The following is a 22,448-nucleotide window of genomic DNA, read 5'->3' on the forward strand; positions in this document are numbered from 1 at the left end:
CAAATGTAGGGTCTGTGGGTTTTTTTTAATAAAAATAATAAACTAAGTTTTTCACTTGCTCCTTTGTTTGATGAATTTCTCTTAGAGCGTAAATAAGGATTAGCAATCTAGTTATTTCCCTTTATGTCATGGCAACATTTATTTTTCCTTTTTCCCTTGCTAGCCCCCTCTGCTTCTCTCTATTCATTAGCTGTATTTGGCCCTTCTGCACCCCAAAGACTTCGGCTGTGGAGTGTTTCGAGATCCAGTGATGTTTTCCCCCTTCTGCACTTACTTTTCTAGTGTCGATATTTTCCCTTTGTGTTTCAGATACAGCCTATTTCTTCAAAAACCATTTCACATACTGTACTGCTCTCAAACATTATTTACTTCTTTATCCAGAAACTTCAGAATTTGCCTTCTGATCGAATCACTTGATTCCACCACAGTTAGATATTCTCAGACTGGTTCCCATTTCCCAACATTTTAGGAAGTATGCTTTCCCTTTTGAATCCTCAACTTTAAAGGGAAATTCAGTAGAAAATACAAGAAAATGAAGTCAGACTGAAGATTAGAGTCAGTGTATCTGAAACAAATATATCAGAAACAAATTCAATGTTTTTAAATGTATAAGTATTTGAAAGAATAAATACATGTAGGTAGTAAAAACAAAACAAATTTAGACTTCAAAGAAAAATTATAAAATGAAAACGAAGAGCTTCTTGTTTCCCATCTTACTTCCTGAAAGTAACTCTGTGATATTTATACTTTCAGATTAATTTTATATATATAATAGCCAATGGCCTTTAACAGTTTTGCATAAATAGGATCATCATTCTCGTATTGTTTTACATCTTGCTTTTTTGGCTTAATAATGTTAGTTTTTTTTATTACTATTTTTTATTTTTATTACTATTAGCACATTTGATTTTAATAATAGTGTAGTATTCCTTTGTATGAATGTGTCGTGTCCTAAGTCAGCCCCTATTGATAGATGTTTAGGTTGTGTTTGGTGTTCTATCACAAATAATGGTTCAGTGAACCCACTTGTACACATCTTTGTGTAATTGAAACATACTTGCTAAGTCAGAGGCTTTGTTTGTAATTTCAGTTTTGACAAATTTTGCTATACTGCCCTCCCAAAAGGTGGTAAACAGTTTTTACTCCAGGCTGCATTATGGTACTTTCTGTTTTCTCATTATCTGCAATACTGATTATTTTCAAACCCTTAATTTGTGTTATTCTTAACACTTTAAAATTTTCATCTTGTTAATTTGGATTTGTATGTCTTTCATTTTGAGTCAACTAAATACATTGCTTCATTAGTCTATGGGTCCTTTATTTTTTTTTTTTCTGGGAATTGTACATATCATAATCTCTGCCACCTTCCCCTCTTCTTTCATATCTTTCCTCGTGTCAAGGAAATTAGTTCTTTATCGTATGTATGGCAAAATATAAAGAAAATGTTTTGGGGGTGAGTCCCACGTTGGGTGTAGAGATTACTTTAAAAAAATTACATCTGTAAAAAAAAAAAAATAATACAGGAAAGAAAATGTTTTGAATTCCCTCTAAAACAGAGATGGAAGGGGAAAATCTCGTAGTAGGCTTTATTTTATATCTGGGATGAAAAAAGGAAAGATACGTATCCAAATGCTTTATCTCCATTTGAGTATACTGGCCAGTGGCGTACCAGTTAATGTTTAACAACTGGCCCTTTGGTTGTGGTAAGAGTATGAGTTTTAGAGACTCCTGCTGTCTGTAGTGTAAATACTCCAACCATGGCCGGTTTTGAGACGTGACATCACTGAATGATAAAACAAGGGCAGTGGTGCACCAGCATATGTGGGCGTTACACCATACTGATGCAAAAGACATAATCTCAAGAGCATGGGTCCTCATAAGTGTAAAATAATTAACAGGTAATGAGTTGGGGCATATATTACCTTTATTTTTGATATAATTTGTTTAATTGTAACTTTACAAGTTTTCAACATTAGCTTTAACAACTGATGCACAAATTTCCTGAAAACTTACTAGATTTTGAGAGCCAGTGTAAGCCAGTTCCAGCACACCATTCATACTAGCTTACCTGTATACATCTATCTACATTTATTTCTTTCCTCTTCATCCTCCCTTTTGTCATCCCCACCTTCCCCCACCCAAGTTGGGAGGAATTAAAAATATTTTCTGCCCTTCGATTAATATTGAGTAGTTGAAATATTTAAGTGGTTGAAATATTAACATTTCTCTTTCTATATATACTGTAAATTTCTTCTATTTCACCTTTGGTCATTTGTGCTTTTAAGTATTAAAATTTTTAAATGTAACTATAAAGTCTGTGTAACATGTTTGGTGATTATTTGATTATTTGAAAATAACAGATACTTTTTATATTTTGGGAGGAATTCACGCCTAATTGTATGACTTTAATTTTTCTAGTTTTTCACAAAAGATGTCATTGTACCCTCTCCTTGGACTGATCATGAAGGGAAACAGCTTTCAGAGTATCATTCCAGTAAATGTGAGTTGTACTAAAAATCATATGAATAGATAAAAATCATAGAATCATAAAACTCAGTGAATATAAAGCAATATATAGTGAAGTGTCCACTTGTCTGCTTTGGTAAGGGGCTTGATACACATTAGATTTCTGGATACCAGAAGATTTAACCTTTTAAGGATCAAGCTTCCAAGTAAGGAATGAGCAAGTCATGAGAATAAAAGGCACAGCATAGAGAATACAGTCAGGAATACTGTATTGGTGTTGTATGGTGACAGATGGTAGCTATGCTTCTGAACACAGCACAACAGAGTTGTATAGAGTTGTCAAATGCACAGAGCCCTCTTTCCCTGCCCCTCCCCTGCTCATGCTTGCACACGCTCAGTCTTTCTCTCTTTCTCAAATAAATAAACTTAATTAAAAAAAAACTGTTTAAAGGTTACAGTTTAAAACATGATTAAAATGTACTGAGTTCTTATTTGGGGCCATTTTATTCTGATTTAACTTTTTCTTCATGACCATTGTGAATATCAGTTATGGTGGTTGTAGAGGATTCATTGATGCAGAAATAGTTGGTATTGAATAAAGAACTGAGTTGTTAATGATTTCTGCCCAATTTTCAAGGTTAATTTCTAAAACGAGATTCTTAAATTGCTTTGCTTTTTGCTAATTTACTGATTTCTTATAAAGGTAGAGGAGGTATGGACACTTGACCTCTAGGGCAAAAGAATATAGCTGATTATCTGCAATATTGGCAAGGAAATTGAAGGACAAGCCAGGAATCTTTCAAATATTTTTCCACCCCCAGGAAATGGTTGTATTTGCTCTCAATGTCCTTTGAGTTGTGAGCAATGTTAGAGTATTATACATATAGGCTCATTTTCAGTGAAGTTGCCCACTCTTTTATGTAGCATGCATTAATTATGCTCTCAGTATAAGAGAGACTGTTTCTTTCTTTAGCAAAAACGCAACAATAATAGGTAAAATGGCTTGTGCCCTACAGTGCTAAGTACTCTCAGTAATTCCTTACAGCAGCTCACCTGCGGTAGGTACTATTATTGGCCTCATTTGATAGATGAGAAAACCTCGTTTTAGAAAGGTGAAAGCACTTGTTCAGGATTACAGAGATGATAGAAGTGGTAGAACCTGGATTCAAAACTAGGCGTTCTCAGTTGGATTCTGTATTCTCAGCCATTATAACCTGAAGGTCGCGTGCAGTAGTAGATGGAGACCTGGGCTGGGAGACCTCCTGCTACTTTAAATCTGTAGGGCTGATCTGGATCAAATTATTCAATCTCTTTAGACCTCAGCTCTTTACTTGTGAAACAAAGGAATTGAACGACATAGTTGTCTGTTAATGTCCCTCCCAGCCCTAAAATTTCTATCCAAGGTGACATTTTCATAGACACTACTTTTATTTTGGGTTTTTGAACAGATGAATCAGCCTTCCTATGTGGTCTCTATACTGTGTTCAGAGGCAAGAATGGTTTTGTTTATTCACATTGGCTTATACTGTTAACTTTTACTATTACTAATACTTATGCAGCAAGGCACTTCAATGAATATAATCATGTGTTTTTATTTATGGTCTTCAGTGAGATTTTCTTTAGATTGTACACACAGGCTGAGAATCTCTAGGGTATAGGCTATGTGTTTCCCTGTTTTGACTAGGCAGTGCCCCCCTGCTCTCCAGAATGACTGCACAGTCTACACAACCAGTAACAGTGCCTAGGATTCCTGTGTCCCCGCAGCCCTGCCAACATTTGGCATTATCCATCTTTCACATGCTTGCCTTTCCTATGGGTTGTTTGACATTCTAAGTGATTGTTGAAATTTTCATTTCTTCATATACTAATGATCTTTGAAATTTTCTTTCTTGTAAAATACCTATTAATAATTTATTGGTCATATTTTTAGTGGATTTGCTGTCTTTTTTCTCTTGTTAATGTCTAAGACACCTTGTATAACATAGTTATATTGGTTCTAAACATTTGAAATACCATCTCTCATTCCGCCATATATACACCATTTTTGTTCTTCATGTCTTTGGTTGCATAGAAATTCTTATTCTGATGTAATCAAAACCATCAATTTTTTTTTCTCCTTTTATTGTGTTCTTAAGCTTATTTAAAAAGTTCTTCTAAAGGGGCGCCTGGGTGGCGCAGTCGGTTAAGCGTCCGACTTCAGCCAGGTCACGATCTCGCGGTCCGTGAGTTCGAGCCCCGCGTCGGGCTCTGTGCTGACCGCTCAGAGCCCGGAGCCTGTTTCGGATTCTGTGTCTCCCTCTCTCTCTGCCCCTCCCCCGTTCATGCTCTGTCTCTCTCTGTCCCAAAAATAAATAAACGTTGAAAAAAAAATTTTAAAAAAAAAAAAAAAATAAAAAGTTCTTCTAAAGACATTTGCAAATGACATATTGGACAAAGGGCTAGTATCCAAAATCTATAAAGAGCTCACCAAACTCCACACCCGAAAAACAAATAACCCAGTGAAGAAATGGTCAGAAAACATGAATAGACACTTCTTTAAAGAAGACATCCAGATGGCCAACAGGCACATGAAAAGATGCTCAATGTTGCTCCTCATCAGGGAAATACAAACCAAAACCACACTCAGATATCACCTCACGCCAGTCAGAGTGGCCAAAATGAACACATCAGGAGACTATAGATGCTGGAGAGGATGTGGAGAAACGGGAACCCTTTTGCACTGTTGCTGGGAGTGCAAACTGGTACAGCCACTCTGGAAAACAGTGTGGAGGTTCCTCAAAAAATTAAAAATAGACCTACCCTATGACCCAGCAGTAGCACTGCTAGGAATTTACCCAAGGGATACAGGAGTACTGATGCATAGGGGCACTTGTACCCCAATGTTTATAGCAGCACTCTCAACAATAGCCAAATTATGGAAAGAGCCTAAATGTCCATCAACTGTTGAATGGATAAAGAAATTGTGGCTTATATACACAATGGAGTACTACGTGGCAATGAGAAAGAATGAAATATGGCCCTTTGTAGCAATGTGGATGGAACTGGAGAGTGTGATGCTAAGTGAAATAAGCCATACAGAGAAAGACAGATACCATATGTTTTCACTCTTATGTGGATCCTGAGAAACTTAACAGAAACCCATGGGGGAGGAAAAGGAAAAAAAAAAAAGAGGTTAGAGTGGGAGGGAGCTAAAACATAAGAGACTCTTAAAAACTGAGAACAGACTGAGGGTTGATGGGGGGTGGGAGGGAGGGGAGGGTGGGTGATGGGTAATGACGACGCCACCTTTTGGGATGAGCACTGGGTGTTGTATGGAAACCAGTTTGACAGTAAATTTCATATATTGAAAAAAAAAAGTCCTTCTAGGGGAAAACAAACACTTGCAAAAGATTTGAAAAGCATAATAGTGCTGCAGTAGGTGTCTTTCTAATCTAAGAAGGTCAGAGGAGGAATGCTGTTGGAAGATAATTTAAGCTGAGACTTAATTAGCCAGACTCAGCAAATGAGGGAGGAAAGTCAGAATAGTATGAGAAATACCTAAATGTGAGAGAGAAGCTGTTTGTTTATTTATCTTTAAAATTTTTTTTTAATGTTTATTTTTGAGAGGGAGAGGGAGGGGCAGAGAGCAAGGGAGACACAGAATCTGGAAGCAGTCTTCAGGCTCTGAACTGTCAGCACAGAGCCCAAAGTGGGGCTCAAACTCAAGAACCTGAGCTGAAGTCGGACACTTAATTGACTGAGCCACCCAGGCACCCCAGCCACCTGTTTTTTTAAGATGTTCAAATAACTAGTGTTTAGTTGGAGGACGACTGTGCTAGAGACAGAGACAAGGTTTGGAAGGGCTTCCTACGGTGCTAAGGTGTTTGGACTGCAGACTGAAGGACATAAGAGTTTTCGGCAGCATAGTGCCTTGATTATTTGTTATAGAAGGTCACACTGCTTATAGCAAAGAAAGCATTTGAATGTAGAATTTTCTTTTTTATTTATTCTGATAGCATTTAATAGGAGGCTTTAATTCACTTGCCCGTCCACCCACTTACTCATTCACCCATTTATTTATTTAGGTTTGTTAAGTTACTATATTTTGTAATGTTGTTTTAAGCTTTCTGGAGTTTTTTTTTCTTCTCCGTGCCTTTTCCTCCCTTTTATTTTGTTTATATTAGTCATTTTTTTCATTGTGTGTTTGTTTTTTTATCTGATTATTTTCAAGTTACAAAACTTAGTAGTCATTAATTTTCAGTTAAAAAAATTATTTTCACTTACTTTTGACTCCTGTTATGAAAAAAAAAAAACAGCATGGTTTTATTAAATTTTAGGTTTTGTCAAAATGATCTGGCATTTTAATTCAGACAGTTTATCTAACCCATATTGCAAAAACATTAAGCAACAGAGGACTTGAGGACCTTGAGGTATGCTAACGTGCATCCTCAATCTTTTAAGGTTAACATAATGGAGAGTAACCGCACTTTCCTTAAAAATTGTTACTTGGTGCCTCCTTATTTGCTGTGGCAATCCTTTAAGTTTTATCTTTGTGCTCCCTCAAAGTTAAAAAACTAACAAACATGCCAAATTATTATATATGCAGACATTTATTTTTTAAATGTTGTAAAGTAAAAGTTTTCACTCTGTTCATTTTTTTTACACTGAAAAAAGTAATCCTAAAGTAAATGAAGAATATAAAATATAAGATTTGACACTTAAAATGTTTTACAGGTATTAACATAACTAGTGAATCTCCAGTTGGAAGAAAGCTTACCATCCATGCTGAGAAAAGCAATGGTAAGTATAAATATAATCTAAAATGAAGAATGTTCCACATTAAAGTACATTTGATTTTAAATTCAGTTTGTGTGATAACATTTTACTCTGGAATTGAAATTATTTAATTATGAATGAACTATAGGAAAGCTCATTTTAAAAAATAATCAGAATAGATATATCCTGCCAGTTTTAGAAATAGCAGTAGTGTGTGTGTGTGTGTGTGTGTGTGTGTGTGTGTGTGTTTTAACATTTTTATTTATTTTTGAGAGACAGAGCATGAGGGGGGGAGGGGCAGAGAGAGAGGGAGACACAGAATCCAAAGCAGGCTCCAGGCTCCGAGCTGTCAGCACAGAGCCCAACACGGGGCTCGAACTTACGAATTGAGAGATCATGACCTGAGCCGAAGTCGGATGCTTAACCAACGGAGCCACCCAGGTGCCTCAGTGTGTTGTTTTCTTGTTCAAAGCATGTGAGTTGTTTTCTGGTTTGGGACAGCATTTAAAAAAAAAAAATGTGTGCGGATATTAGGAAATCTACCCCCAAATACAGGTGACCCTTGAACAACTTGGGGGCTTGGGGTACCAGTGCCCCATGTAGTCAAAAACCCATATATAACTTTTGACTCCCCCCCAAATTTAACTACTAATAGCCTACTGTTGACTGGATGCCTTATTAATAACATAGTTGATTAACACATATTTTGTATGTTATATGTATTATGTAGTGTAGTCTTACAATAAAGTAAGTTAGAAGAAAATGTTAAGATCCTAAGGAAGAGAAAATACATTTATAGTACTGTACTGTATTTATTGAAAAATGTGCACATTTAAGTGAACCCATGCAGTTGAAATCCATGTTATTGAAGAGTCAGGTGTATAGGCTGGCTGGACTTTTTTTTTAAGTTTATTTATTTTGAGAGAGAGAGAGAGAGTGAGAAGGGTGCTTGCAAGCATGGGAAGGGCAGAGAGAGAGGGAAAGAGAATCCCAGGCAGGCTCTGCACTGTCAGTGCAGGTCTTGATCTTATGAATTGTGAGATCATGACCTGAGATGAAATCAGGAGCCAGACATTGAATCGACTGAGCCACTCAGGCGCCTTAGGCTGGCTTCCTTTTTGATTCCAGCACCAACAGTACAACCAGGAATTAACTCTTGGCGTTATCAGATTTATATCAGTGCTGGAAAGTGGGGGAAACTGCTTAAAGAAAGTTGGCATGTTAGTTAATAGAATACATAAATGAAATCATTCAGTTTGGCTGAAACAGCATGGGGAGATGGTTGATTGGGAAGCACATGCTAAATTGCATGTAATATGCTTGCACTGATTTATCTATGTTTGTATTTATTTATCTGCTTGCTTCCAGCTGCTTGTCAGACATTGCTGTCTCTTCCTGTGGATTTTAATTTAGAAAATGTATTAGGTAAGTATTGTATTTGTTTAAACCTTTAATAACTTAAATAGAAGGTTTTATTTTGATGGCTTTTCGTAAATGGAAATAGGTGGCAATGTCTCTAAAGAAGTGGGGAAACCATCCTGAACTTTCTCCTTTTAGCATGGCCTTAATTAGCCTTTTTGTGATAATGAATTTTACTGTAGACATAAACTATTCATGGGCACATCTTATTGGTATTACCTATACTAATCATGAAGTACTCAAAAAAGAATAATTTCAGATTTCCAACGTCACATATGCAATTAAACCTTGCCCTCTTTTTTGAACAAAATTCAAACATACAGTACATGCTGGTTTCTTAAAAAAAAATCATATAACTGAAGCATAATTGCTCTTCAAAATGACTAGCTTTGCCTTTTATTCTGTTAACATTAAATATAGGTGACTATTTTAGAGCTGATGAATTTTCAGATCAGTCTCCTGGAAACCTCAGTTCTTCATCCCTCAGAAGAAAGCTATTTTTAGATGGCAATGGAAGTATTTCTGACTCCTTACCTCCAGCTTCTCCCAGAAGTCCTCGCAGTGGTGCTCAAGCCTCACTTGAGGTTTTTTATTCGATAGATTTATCTCCTGTACGGTGTAGGAGCCCTGTGCAGACCCCAAGTTCGGTAAGAAGTGCACTAAAAGTGGTGGTTAGTTTGCTATGAGATGGACCTCAATGCTCATTTTACATTCCAGGAATGGTTGTTGGATTTTATATTTCATGAGGATTAGGCTAGTTCACATTTTGTCATTAGGAGTGTTTTTGGTCAGATTCTGTTTCTGATCTAGAGGTATATGGGATGACCAGATTTGTCACGAGTCTCTAGAAATTTCAGTGTAAGTTGTTTACTGAACTATGTAAGATTCTCAGTATCCCACAACTGGATTGCCATTAATGGAGTAATTTAAAGTTGTTCATAAACAGCTGCTAGGATGAAATAGAATGGTTTGTTTAAACACTGCATTTATATTTTATTTTGATTAACCGACTCTATTTCAAAATTTTTGTAACAGTCTTCTTAATTGTCCTTGCTATAAGATGCCTTGCCTTTTGGTGGATGACCAAACTTTATATGAGCTACTTTATAAATGTGTTTTGAAGATAAAGATAAATAACATATGGTGTATATAACAAATTAAGAAAGAGAACCATGTGATTTTATTTATTTATTTTTACACAGGGGCAGTTTTCTTCCAGCCCTATTCAGGGGAGCACAAAAAAATACAGTTTGGGAAGTATAACCAGCCCTTCACCTATTTCTTCACCCACTTTCTCGCCAATTGCACTTCAAATAGGAAAGACTCCGCTCTCGGGTATGTCTCAGAATAAAATTCCTATTTGAAATTTCATGTTACTATTATTTGTTATTAAAGAGGTTCTTTTTTAGCTTGTTCGAACTATAGAGCTCTAACTAGGTGAGCTCCACTCACCTTCTGAAATTTAGAAACTGGCTTTTTTATAAAAGGAACAATTTGCCTTCAAAAACTGGATTCTCAGCAAAGTTCTGTGCTACTATTAAACACAGGTAATCTGATTAGCAGTATTATGTCAAGCATTCTTATAAAGGGAATCAAAGAAAGATGGCAATTTTAGAGTTCAGTTGGTTTCTGTATGCCTTCTGACCTGTAGGGTCAGGCTTTGGTAATCAGATATTCATATTTTGTAAAGATACATTTGAGTAAGGTTTTAAGGTATAGTGTGTGGAGATTTATATATTTCTCTTTACACTATGTCAGTATCTCTGAAAAAAATTATAGCTTCTTTTGAAAAAATTCACAATCAAAAGCTATTCATAATAAATAAAATTGGAAACCTAAAAACTACTTTTATGTATGTATGTGTACTTTTGTACATACTTTTGTACATACTTTATGTATGTATGTGTACTTTTATACAAATACTTACACATGTACTTTTGTGTGGAGATAGACATACACAGACCACAGTTCTGTATTCTGCTTTTTTTTTTTTTTTTTTTTTTTCAACATTTATTTATTTTTGGGACAGAGAGAGACAGAGCATGAACCGGGGAGGGGCAGAGAGAGAGGGAGACACAGAATCGGAAACAGGCTCCAGGCTCCGAGCCATCAGCCCAGAGCCTGACGCGGGGCTCGAACTCACGGACCGCGAGATCGTGACCTGGCTGAAGTCGGATGCTTAACCGACTGCGCCACCCAGGCGCCCCTGTATTCTGCTTTTTTAGCAAAGTATGGTATCATGAATATTTTCATAGGTCATTGAAATCATTTATTTTTATTTTTATTATTTATTATTGAAACAAAGATTTTGAATCACTATATAATATCCCATATCATGGATGCATCATTTGTTTTCAGCCATTGATAACTTTTAAAATGTTTCTAATTTTTCTTTATCAAAAACCTGATTATTTTTGTATTTACATTGTACTGTACATATTTATATTTTTAGGTTAAATTCTCAGAAGTAGAATTATTTGATCAAAAGGGGTGAATGTTTTTAAGGCTCTGGATGAATTTTATCAAATTTTCTACATAAAAGTTTGTATCAGTCGAAATTTTTATCAACAGTATGTAAGAAAGTCAGTTTCTCCCATCTAGAAACACTGGTATTACCATTCTTTGTGAGGTTTCTTAGTTTGGTATATTACAAAAATGCCTCTTACTGATTTTTGTATCTTTAATTATGATGATATTGAACTCTTTCTGAATATTTATTGGCCATTTATTTGGGGGGGAGGGATTCTTAGTATTTTACTGTTTTTGTTGAATAAATGCTTTCTTATTGCTTTAACTTCAATATTTTTTATTGTTTGTGTGGCTGAACACTTCGTATGTTTATTTACCATTGGGAGGATTGGTTATGGGATCTTGCCTATTTTTTTTTGAATGTTTGTTTATTTTTGAGAGAGAGAGAGAGAGAAAGAGAGCGAGCAGGGAAGGGGCAAAAGTAAGGGAGACACAGAATCCGAAGCAGGCGCCAGGCTCTGAGCTGTCAGCACAGAGCCCAACATGGGGCTCGAACCCACGAACTGTGAGATCATGACCTGAGCCATAGTTGGACACTCAGCCAAGTCACCCTGGCACCCCTTGCCTATTTATTTTTTTTAATTTTTGTTTTCATTAAGCCAATGAAGTTCTAAGAAGTATTACATTGTAAAGCATTTTTATCATTTTGATTATCATTGTTAAGGTCTTTGACTCATTTTGTTTTGTTTTAAATATTTATTTATTTTTGAGAGAGAGAGGCAGGTGCAAGTGGGGAAGGGCCAGAGCAGAGGCAGGGCTGGGGGTGGGGTAGGCAGAAGATCCGAAGGAGGCTTTGCGCTGACCGCGAGCTCGATGCAGGGCTTGAACTCACAAGCCTTGAGATCATGACCTGAGCCGAAGTCAGACACTCGACCGACTGAGCCACCCAGGCGCTCCATTAAATTCTTTGTTATTGCAAATACTATTCTACAGTTCTTTGCTTGCCTTTTAACAAACTGCTTGTAGTATTTCACAAGGTTTTTACATACTTCATTTACCAGGTACAGCTATTAACTTGTAGCTGTCAGCTGATTTATCCAGTATTTTCTTTGTATATGAATAGTATTGTTACTATAATAATATTGTATATGAATATGTAAATGAGTAATATACAATGTTAATATAATATACAATATATTATAGTAGCAATATGTTTATGAAGAAATAATTCTCAGGAAGTAAATTATTTTGATAATTGAAAGGAAGTACCAGAGGAATTCTTTTTGAAGAGTCTTACCCTACTTAAAGAGACACATTCATTTGCACTGTTGTTTTTAACACCTAAATTTCACTTAAGTAAATAGTACAGTGTTACAGAAATTCAATTTTTCTGGCATTAAAACACGATAATTACCATTCAGTAATGTCTTTTCCATTTGTATGTTTTTGTGATGTAATTTTTCCTTTCCAATCTTTTAGAACAAAGGAAGTTTACGTTTCATTCTCCTGATAATTCGTCTGGAACAACAAATTCTAACGGAATTACTAATCCATGCATCAGAAGTCCTTATATAGATGGTTGCTCACCAATTAAGAATTGGTCTCCTATGAGACTCGAAATGTGTACGGGTAGTACTCAGTATCGGACCTCACTGATTCGGATACCCTTTCCTCTTGAGGCTCACGGTGAAAATGAAGACCAAGTGAATCTTCCTCCCACGGATGCCTCATCACCAGCCATGGACACCGCTGCACACCTACGGCAGTTGGACAGTGACACTTCTCCACGTGGCACACGTGTAGTAGTGACCGCCATGTCTATCACACAGAATCAGTCCAGTGCTTCTGAGAAAGAATTAGCACTGTTGCAGGATGTTGAAAGTGAGAAGGAGAACAACACTGTGGACATGGTTGATCCTGTAGAGATAGCAGATGAGAACACTTGGATTAAGGAGCCAGTTGATAATGGGAGTTTGCCCATGACTGATTTTGTGAGTGGGATTGCCTTCAGTATTGAAAACTCTCACATATGCATGTCACCTCTTGCAGAAAGCAGCGTCCTTCCTTGTGAAAGCAGTAACATTCAGGTAAGATAATTTAATATTCTGGAGTCCTTTACTTTCTCCTGTACTCTGTTTTTCTCAAAGATTGTACTAAGAAAGAAAATGGGTTAAATGTGAGGACTGTAGCAGGAGCCCCTGGGTGGCTCAGTCGGTGAAGCGTCCCACCTTGGCTCAGGTCATGAGCTCGCAGTCCATGGGTTCGGGCCCTGCATCAGGCTCTGTGCTGACAGTTTGGAGCCTGGAGCCTGTTTCAGATTTTGTGTCTCTCTCTCTCTCTCTCTCTCTGCCCCTCCCCCACTCGCACTCAGTCTCTCTCTCTCTCTCTCTCTCTCTCAGAAAATAAACATAAAAAAATTTTTTTTTAAATGTGACGACTGTAGCATTATGTAACATTTAAAAAATATATCCATACATGGTGATACTAAGAGGGTTAGTTGTTTTTTTTTAATTTGGACTGATGGTGCGTATTTAGTATTCACGTTAACTGATAACTTATTCGGAGTAAGAAAGGATGACAGCAGAAAAGAAATCAAGCTGCTCTGTTTCTACTGAGTGCTAGGGTCAGGCAACCTCTCAGGATTCATCTCCCCCTCGTGTGAAGCTAGCGTCAAGGAAATTCAATTCCCGGTAAGGTACTTGTCTTGTAAAATTTCAGTAGTTCTATTTTTCCTTTATATGGTTTGGGAAGAAAAAAACAAGTTAAAGGACTTTTATGTATATGCTTTTTGTACTTTTTAAAAATGATTTATTACCAACATTTTTCACTTAATCACACATTTCCAGTTTGCAGTATCTGACAACAGGAAAGCATGATTCATTTGACAAGTAAACTTCATAGCCAGCACTTACTTTTTTTTTAAGTTTATTTATTTTGAGAGAGAGAGAGAGCACAAAGAGAGAACAGAGAGAACAGGAGAGAGAATCCCAAGCAGGCTATACACGGTGAGTGCAGAGCCTGATTGGAGGCTTGAATCCACAAACCGTGATCTCATGACCTGAGCGGAAATCAAGAGTCAGACGTTTAACCAACTGAGCCACCCAGGCGCCCTGCCAGCATTTACTTTCAGAAAGACATTTGTTCCATTAATTGCCATAGTTTTTTTGGTTTGTTTTTTTGAGAAAAAGAGTGCGAGCAGGGGGGTGGGGGGAGGGAGGGGCTGAGGAGAGAGAGAGGGAACCTTAAGCAGACTCTATACTCAGCATGCAGCCCAACACAGGGCTCGATCCCACAAAGCTGGGATCATGACCTGAGCCAAAATTGAGTCCGATGCTCAACCATCTGAACCACCAGGCACCCCAATTGCCATAGTCTTTGAGCTGAGAACTTTAAAATAGTCAAAAAGGCAGTTCTCACCTGCCATTTCATAGTAACAACATTTAACAGTTATGTAGCTCTTAGTGTATGCCAGGCGTTATTCTGAGTACTCTACGTATGTTAATTTATTGAATCTTCACAACAGCCCTGTGAAATAGGTGGACTGTTGTCCCCATTTTACAGAGGAGGAAACTGAGGGTCAGAGAGGTTAAGTAATTTACCTATATCGCTAATAAGTGGTGGTGCAAGATTTGAATCCTGGCAATATGGCTTTAGAGTTCATGTTATTTAATCCATATTTGGACGGACTCCTAGTAATAGCTAACACGGACACAGTGCTTCAGTGTGTCAGGCGCTCTCCCAACCACCTTATCTGTAGTCATTCATTTAATTCTCCTACCACCCTATAATGCCCTAGTGCTGTCAGGTTTGGAATGCTAAAGTTTAAAACTCACAGGGGGATCCTAAATGACCCCAAATTAAATATAATCATCTGCTCAGATTTTTATGTCTATAATGGTCTCTCCTGACTTCTAGGATCATTGCTCAGGAAAAATACACTAGAATCACTTTTGTATATTTTAGCTTCTAAATTTGGTTCCTATATGAAAAAGCACTTAGAGTCAAACTTAGCCTTCAAGGTATTGTTAACTTCTTTTTCTCTCTCTCTTTTCCTCACTACCTTTTTTTGTTTTTCCAGAGCATTTATAGAAGGATCATAAAATGCTTTCACTGCCATACACTTTGATCATCTAATTCAACTACCCATTGGAAGCCTATATCACTACTAAATTATCATCCACTGTCTGCTTGAGTACCTGCCAGGGGTATTCTGGTCCATTTTCGGGCTTCTCTTATCATTACAATCTCTTCCCCACATTGAGATAAAATATGCTTCTGTCTGTGATATCTTATCTACCAGTCAGTTTCAGTTTTACCCTTTGGGCCATATCATAATCTTAACCTTTTGCAGAGCATTTTGTAGTTTAAAAATGTTTTCAGGTGTTCTTGTCTTCCTACCGCAAAGGTAGCTTCTAAACATTTGAAGACAGCCACATTTCCCCAGGGTCTCTTGACTTGCTGGGTGGACGGGTTGGCCTCCGCGTGTGGTGGTGCACAGCTGTCATTCTAGAATCTCCCTTCATCAGACTGGGAATTCTCTTCCCCTTTCCTGTGTTCTGTCTCCTGTTTTCTACATTCCATCCTTCTGTTTCCTGGTTTACCTCACACTTTACTGGAACAAATTTTCTGGTATCTTTGTGAGGAGAAGTACGTTTTTTAGATACTGCATGCCTGATCGTGTATTCTTCATTCTCTCACATGAGAGTTTGGAAATAATTATCCTTCAGACTTTGAAGGCATTGTTTCATTGATTTTCTTTCATGATTGCTGTTGACATATCTGAAGCCATTTTTAAAAATATTTTTAATGTTCATTTATTTTTGACAGAGATGGAACATTAGCGGGGGAGGGGCAGAGAGGGAGTCACAGAATTCGAATCAGGCTCCAGGCTCTGAGCTCTCAGCGCAGAGCCCTCCATGGGGCTCGAACCCACCACCCATGAGATCATGACCGGGGCCAAAGCCAGATGTTTACCCGACTGAGCCACCCACGTGCCCCTGAAACCATTTTAATACTTAATCTTTTGTAAATGGTCTCTTTTTACCCAGCCCTGGACATAAATGGATCTTTTCTTTGTCTACGGTGTGCGGAGATGTCAGTGCTTCTTTGGAGTGGGTACCTTTTCATCTGTGGTACTGGCACTCAGCAGGTCTTTATGACCTGTAAACTCGTGCCCTTCACTTGGAACTTTTTACCCTAGATTTCTCCTGTCTCGCTTTCCTTTCTGGAATTTCCTTTTAATTCTCCAGTTTTTAAAATCTTTTCACTCTATTTTTTATCTCCTTTTCTAATTTTGGGGGAGTTTCTTCATCTTTATATAGTAATTCTATTATGTTTTTGTTTCTGCACCTTTCATTTCTAAGGTTTTTGGGGGGCCAGGGAGTTGTTTTTTGCTTTTGGTATCTAAATATCTGTAGCATGACTGGCAAGCATCGCATGGTCTGGCCTTTGCCTTACTCATCGGCTTCATTTTATTTTCCTTCCCTTTGTTTCAGTCACATTAGCTTTCCAGAGTTTTAAATAGCCACGTTCCCTCTTGTCAAAAGAGCCTTTCCACACACTGTGTAGAATTTCTGTCCCTCCCACTTTACTTAGTTAACTCCTATTAGTCTTTTAGTTCACAACTTAATGGTTACATCCTCAAAGGAGTCCTCCCTGATCACTGTAGCCAAGCCAGATCTCATTATATGCTTTCATAATTCCCTGTACGCTTTGCATTCTTGCCAGTCAGACCATCTATCACGCAATCATGTATGTTTGTGTTTATCCCAGAGCTTATGTAATAGCTACTCGTTAAATATTTTGGAATCAAAACAGAATGGATATAGAGGTAAGTTCAACCAGAAGGACTGTATAAAGTCAGAACACTGATCCAGCATTTTGACCCCTGAGGAAAAGGTTTGGTGAAGGAAGCAGAGCCCCCAAAGGAGACTGAGAAGGACCAGGCGGCGGTGGGGGGAAGAGGGGGACACGAGGAAAGCACAGTGTCATGGAACATCTTAAGGAAAGAAAGGTTAGTACTACGAAAGTAAGAGCAAGGGATATAGAGGTTGAAAAGTAGCTGTTGAATTAATAACAAGTAATTTGGTGAGTGAGCAGCCTCAAGGTGGGGAGGTGAAAAGTGAATGGAAGGAAGGTAAAGGAGGTGAAGGAATGATACACTATGTGTAGATAACTCTTTGAAGAACATTAGTTGTGAAGGGGAGGGTTGCCATAGCTAGAGAAGAACATTAATGTCCAAGATCGTTTTGTAGTTTCTTTTTTAACTTTGTTTTTCACTTTAGATGGGGGAACTAGCATATTTAATTGGAGAGGGAGAAGAGTAAAAAGAACAAAGAAAACCAGAAATTGGGCACGATAATTATTAATAATAGGTATCAATTATGTATCCTTTTGAAGTATGAGAGACCAGGGCGAGTATCTCACAGTTAGAATCTAATCCTCATGATACCTTCCAGCAGATGTGATAAATATAATCTGTAAAAAAGTGATGAATTTTATATATGAAGGAACCAAGGTGTGCAAGATGGGATAGACTGTAGAGCTCTGGTGGGGGATTAGCACAAGTGACCCTTCCACTTTCGTAGGGGGCGGGGGGCTGGGGTGGACGTGGGTGCACATATTTGTAGCTGGGGCTAGCATGGCTTTAAGGGCCTTGGGCTTGGGAAAGCAAAATGGCAGATTTCAGCTGATTTACTAGCTCAGTTAGTTTTCTCAGTTTCAGGAAGTGAGAGCTTCTGTGACCTTGTTCCCTCTTATTGACAACAGCAAGAATAGAAGGATTGTAGGCTAATAGTTTGGTCATTGTGAGTAGAGTTCACATGAGTGTACTTTCAGTGCACTGCCTTAACTAATGGGAGACAAAGTCTTCTGTGACAAGTAGCGAGCAAGAGGGACAGAGGACGAGGAAGAGGAGGATGGTGAGGGAAGGGTGAAAGTGCGGAGGCCTGATTTCAGGGAATGGACTACAAGCCACAACTCTTGCCAGCTGCCAACCTGAACCTGGAAGGTTTTTGAAAGACCACATCTGATGCATGTGGGGGAAAAATATAGTAACTGTGTAGGGTGATGGCAGTAGAAACACCATTTAAAGGCAGCGTAGTCCAACTGGAAGCAGATCTACATAGCATTCAGAACTCAGTTTGAATTAGAGTTTGGTCATTTACAGGCTGTGGGATCTTAAGACAAGGTTCACTTGACAGTGAGTAGAGCGTGACTTTTTAAGCTAAAAAAGCACCTCATCTACAGCTAAGAACAACTATAAAATGTTTCTGATGCCCCTGGTGCCTGTGGGAAGTTACGAGATGATGTGTACTGTCTAGTTAGCCTGTGGTACACATCATTAGTAGTGGTCTCGATGAGAGCCAGTGCGGTCAGCCAGCATCTCATGGGGCCGCCCGTTGATTATTCTCTTCCTGTGGAGTGGGACAAACTCCTGTGCCTGTCTTACTCCCTACTGTATTCACTTTTCCCTTGATGTATTACTATTGAGTTTCCTAAGCCAGTTGTTTGGCGCTAGTGATAAAAGTGTAATTGGCAGGGGGGCCTGGGTGGCTCAGTCATTTGAGCATCTCACTCTTGACTTTGGCTCAGGTCATGATCCCAGCCAGGGTGGTGGGGTTGAGCCCCGCTTTGGACTCTGTGCTAATTGTGGAACCTGCCTAAGATGGTCTCTCTTTTCTCCCTCTATCGCTCTCCCCCACCCTCTCCCTCTCAAAAATAAAATAAAAAATGAGTAATTGTCAGCTCCTCTGGAAGCAATCTGGTAATTATATTTTTGATCAAATAGCTGTTGAATGGCAACACAACCAGGTGTTTCCCCTAGAATGTAATGGAAGGTTGGTTGTTTTTGTTTTAGTTTTAAGTGTTACAAGGATTTTACTCAAATACAATGTTACTTCCAGTGGTCAACACATAGGCATCCATCTCTGAAAACTGGAAACATTTTTCTTAAGATTATGAATGCACATAGGATATTACTTAGGATATTCTGATGTTGGTGATGGGGACAAAAATACACAATCTTTTCCTTCCTTCTGAACCTAATTTGCAAGAAAGAGTTTAAGTGCAGGGTGAATCCCTCCCCTCGTGGGGTTTTGTGTTTGGTGCTCAGCACTGCGTAGGTAGATGCCGTATGTGTGTGTAGTGCACAGGGCTTGGAGCCTCAGCTCTTCATCACTGCATTCTGATACTGTGAAAGTCCCCTTTCTGACCCTTCACTTCCTCATGTGTGAAGTTAATAGGGTTGTCGCACGGACACAGTAAGAATGGCATTATACAGAGTGCCTTACAGGCCCTGGCACTTTTCTAGGCACTCAGTAAATATTTATTATACATGTACCCAAACTGCAGTTTGCCAGAATCCCTTGTTTAATTTGGGGCTGCCAACAGTACATCCTAGAATGCTACAGTTAATTAAAATGAAAAGTTGAACTAACACCTAGAGCCATTGTATACGTGGTATTATTATGAAGTAAGATTTGTGTGTCAGCAGTGGGTGTGAGTATAATGTAAATGACCTTTTAAAAAATAAATTATTTTGAATACGTTTAAAGATAGCATGCCTGTTAGTAAATCTTAGAGATACAGTCAAGCCATTCAAAGACAAGCCTGGTAAATAAATTGGAATTTGAAGTTGATTGTAATCCTTACTTTTATCTACTGAGTGTGATCACAAGGTAACAGGAAAGCAAGTTTATACTGGCTTGTTCACGGATTCTAAACGAAATTACAAGATATATTTTAGTAAAAGGAATGGTATAGTACAATGACTCCTTTGGAGAACAACCAGTTCTATGTAGAACTACATTTTATGTTTGCATATTACTTTTCAATTGCATTCAGTATGATCAGGAATAAATAATACATTGTTTTATTCAGTTGTGAGTGGTAGTATATAATGATTCACTTATATTTATATAATTATTAACTATATACTTTAAATAAATATACATAATTTTATTAATGTTTATTTTTGAGAGAGAGCACAAGCTGGGGAGGGGTGGGGGTGGGGGGGGACATAGACTCCGAAGCAGGCTCCAGGTTCTGAGCTGTCAGCACAGAGCCTGATGCGGGACTCGAACTCACAAACTGTGAGATCATGACCTGAGCCAAAGTCAACCACTTAACCGACTGAGCCACCCAGGCACCCCAATGTACATAATTTTAGAAATATATTTTATATATTTTTAATTTTACTTATTTAAACATAAAAGAAGTTTCTCAGATTTTGTGGATAAGTGAATTAGTTTGCAGTGTTATCCTTGGTATTTTTCCTTCTCTTCCCTATCAGATGGATAGTGGCTATAACACACAGAATTGTGGAAGCAATATTATGGATACGGTTGGAGCAGATAGTGATGCACAAACCTTGGAAGTTGAGAATAAATCTCAAGTTCTTAATACAAAGGTATGGAAAAAATAGAGAAAGCTTGATATGGTTGTAGGTTATAAGTATTTACTAAATGATTTTTCTCAGGGGCGCCTGGCTGGCTCAGCTGGTGGAGCATGTGACTCTTCATCGTGGGGTTGGGAGTTCAAGCACTACATTAGGTGTAGAGATTACTTAAAAATATAAACAAAAATAAATGACCATTTTCAATATTTTTCCACCCCATTTTGCTTAAAATTTTTTTAATTATCATGTTTAAGCCTCATCCTATTTTCAGTTCATTTAACCACAGAACGTGCTTTTTAAATCAAAACACTTCATTTTCCTAAATAACTCTGGCTATGGGCGAGATTAAGAGGTTGGAGAGGGAGAACTAGTCCTATTTTGGAATTGGCACCTGAACGCGTTTCCTTAAAACTAAAGGGAAAGATAGGTTTTTGCCTTTAACGTTTCAAACTGAGACTACACAGGTTAAGTGCTTTTTTCTTAAAAATCCAAGAGCCTTTGGAGACCAGAAATAACACATACCTTACCTACTAAGTATTTGTACAGAGATATACTTTTGATTAGGACATTTACTGAACTTTCTAGATAAGATGGTTATACTATATATATATATATATGCATATTTGAATAAACATTAATTTTAGGCACTAATTGGGAGAATCTTTGATTTTTATATGCCAATTTATTAATGAACACAATACACTGAACACAAGTCTCCAGTGAATATGAAGATTTAATGTGGAGGCCACCTTAATTTCTCTTTCGTCCATTTTGTCATGAGGTGGGATTGTAGTTGCCCATTTAAAAGTAAGCAAGCATTAGGATATAGGAAAACTACTCTTTTGGTTGCAGAATATGGACTTCTAGAAAATCCTATCTTCACTTGTACCTTTAGTATTCATAAGGAAATCCTCATTCCAGTTTTAAAAAATATTCACATAATAGTTGCACGCTTGAATGGTTCTATCCAAGCAGCAAATAAGGTATTTTCTGTTTTTTTCCCCCCACAGGAAGACCGCATAACACAGAGGTGTTGAATGAGAACAGCAAATCCTCCCAAGGCAGCAGTCCATAGAATAACTTCTCAGAACCAAAGACCATCAGTGAATGGCTCCTCACATATTTTTTACGCACAGGATCAATAATGTGATCGTGATTGGGAAAAAGTTGCTTTAACTAACAGGTTTAGCTTTTCTTCTTTCCCCCTTAATGTGAAAAATCAAGGGCTTAATTTAGTGACGTGGGAACAACAGAAAAACTCCTGGAACTTTCAAGTCATTGAAGTACAAGTGTATTTTTTATTAATAAATATTTTTGTACTTACCTTGATTGATGTGTTTAACAATAAATTTGAGAGTAAGGACTTTGCCCCTATCCTACAGGGCCAGTGAACTGCTTATTAGTTAGTACACCCTACCAACAGCACTGAATTTGGCAGTAGTTGTGAGATCATGTAAAATTGTGAGGGTACTGTTTTACATAAAACGAATTTACACTTATAACCTTTGTGAAAGAAATAGATCTTAGATAAAAAGCAAACTTAATTGAAAAAATAGAAAGATGAAGGCTTCCAGACTTTTTTGTTCTTGATTTGTTAATTTCTGTGCAGAAATTCTTGGTTCCAGTGATAGCTGTTCCAGTTACTACTTTTGAAAACGTAAACACTAGAAAGGTCCAAATAGCATCTTAGTATCACACATTATTGGGGCACCTGGGTGGCTCAGTCGGTTGGGCTTCCCACTCTTGGTTTTGGCTCAAGTCATGATCTCAGGGTCATGGATTCGGGCTCCATATTGGGCTCTGCTGACAGAGTAGAGCCTTCTTGGGAATCTCTCTCTCTGCCCCAACCGTGCACACATACACATGGGTTCTCTTTCCAAATAAACTTAAAAAAAAAAAAAAAATCATACATTATTAGTGGGGATGCCCAGAATATATCTCC

General features: G+C 37.8%; 1 protein-coding gene across 4 annotated transcripts in view; it reads left to right on the plus strand.

Annotated features, from left to right (window-relative positions):
* Positions 1-21,873, plus strand: part of BORA (BORA aurora kinase A activator) — a 29,051-nt gene extending 7,178 nt beyond the window's left edge. The window contains exons 5-12 of one of the 4 annotated variants that reach the window (XR_007151237.1): positions 2,419-2,500; positions 7,180-7,245; positions 8,590-8,646; positions 9,061-9,287; positions 9,843-9,975; positions 12,589-13,196; positions 16,882-17,122; positions 20,402-20,519. Coding sequence is in view for 3 of the 4 variants with exons in the window: in XM_047854560.1 (XP_047710516.1) it covers positions 2,419-2,500; positions 7,180-7,245; positions 8,590-8,646; positions 9,061-9,287; positions 9,843-9,975; positions 12,589-13,196; positions 20,402-20,518; positions 21,517-21,543 (1,317 nt within the window). In the remaining variant the exon portion in view is untranslated. Of the gene's footprint in view, positions 1-2,418; positions 2,501-7,179; positions 7,246-8,589; positions 8,647-9,060; positions 9,288-9,842; positions 9,976-12,588; positions 13,197-15,187; positions 15,955-16,881; positions 17,123-20,401; positions 20,520-21,516 lie in introns of those variants that run through there. The other 3 variants (XM_047854560.1, XM_047854579.1, XM_047854572.1) reach the window with 3 other exon arrangements.
* Positions 21,874-22,448: the final 575 nt, after the last annotated feature.

Source organism: Prionailurus viverrinus, chromosome A1 (assembly GCF_022837055.1).
Source record: "Prionailurus viverrinus isolate Anna chromosome A1, UM_Priviv_1.0, whole genome shotgun sequence".
In the NCBI taxonomy this organism is placed as follows: Eukaryota; Metazoa; Chordata; class Mammalia; order Carnivora; family Felidae; genus Prionailurus; species Prionailurus viverrinus.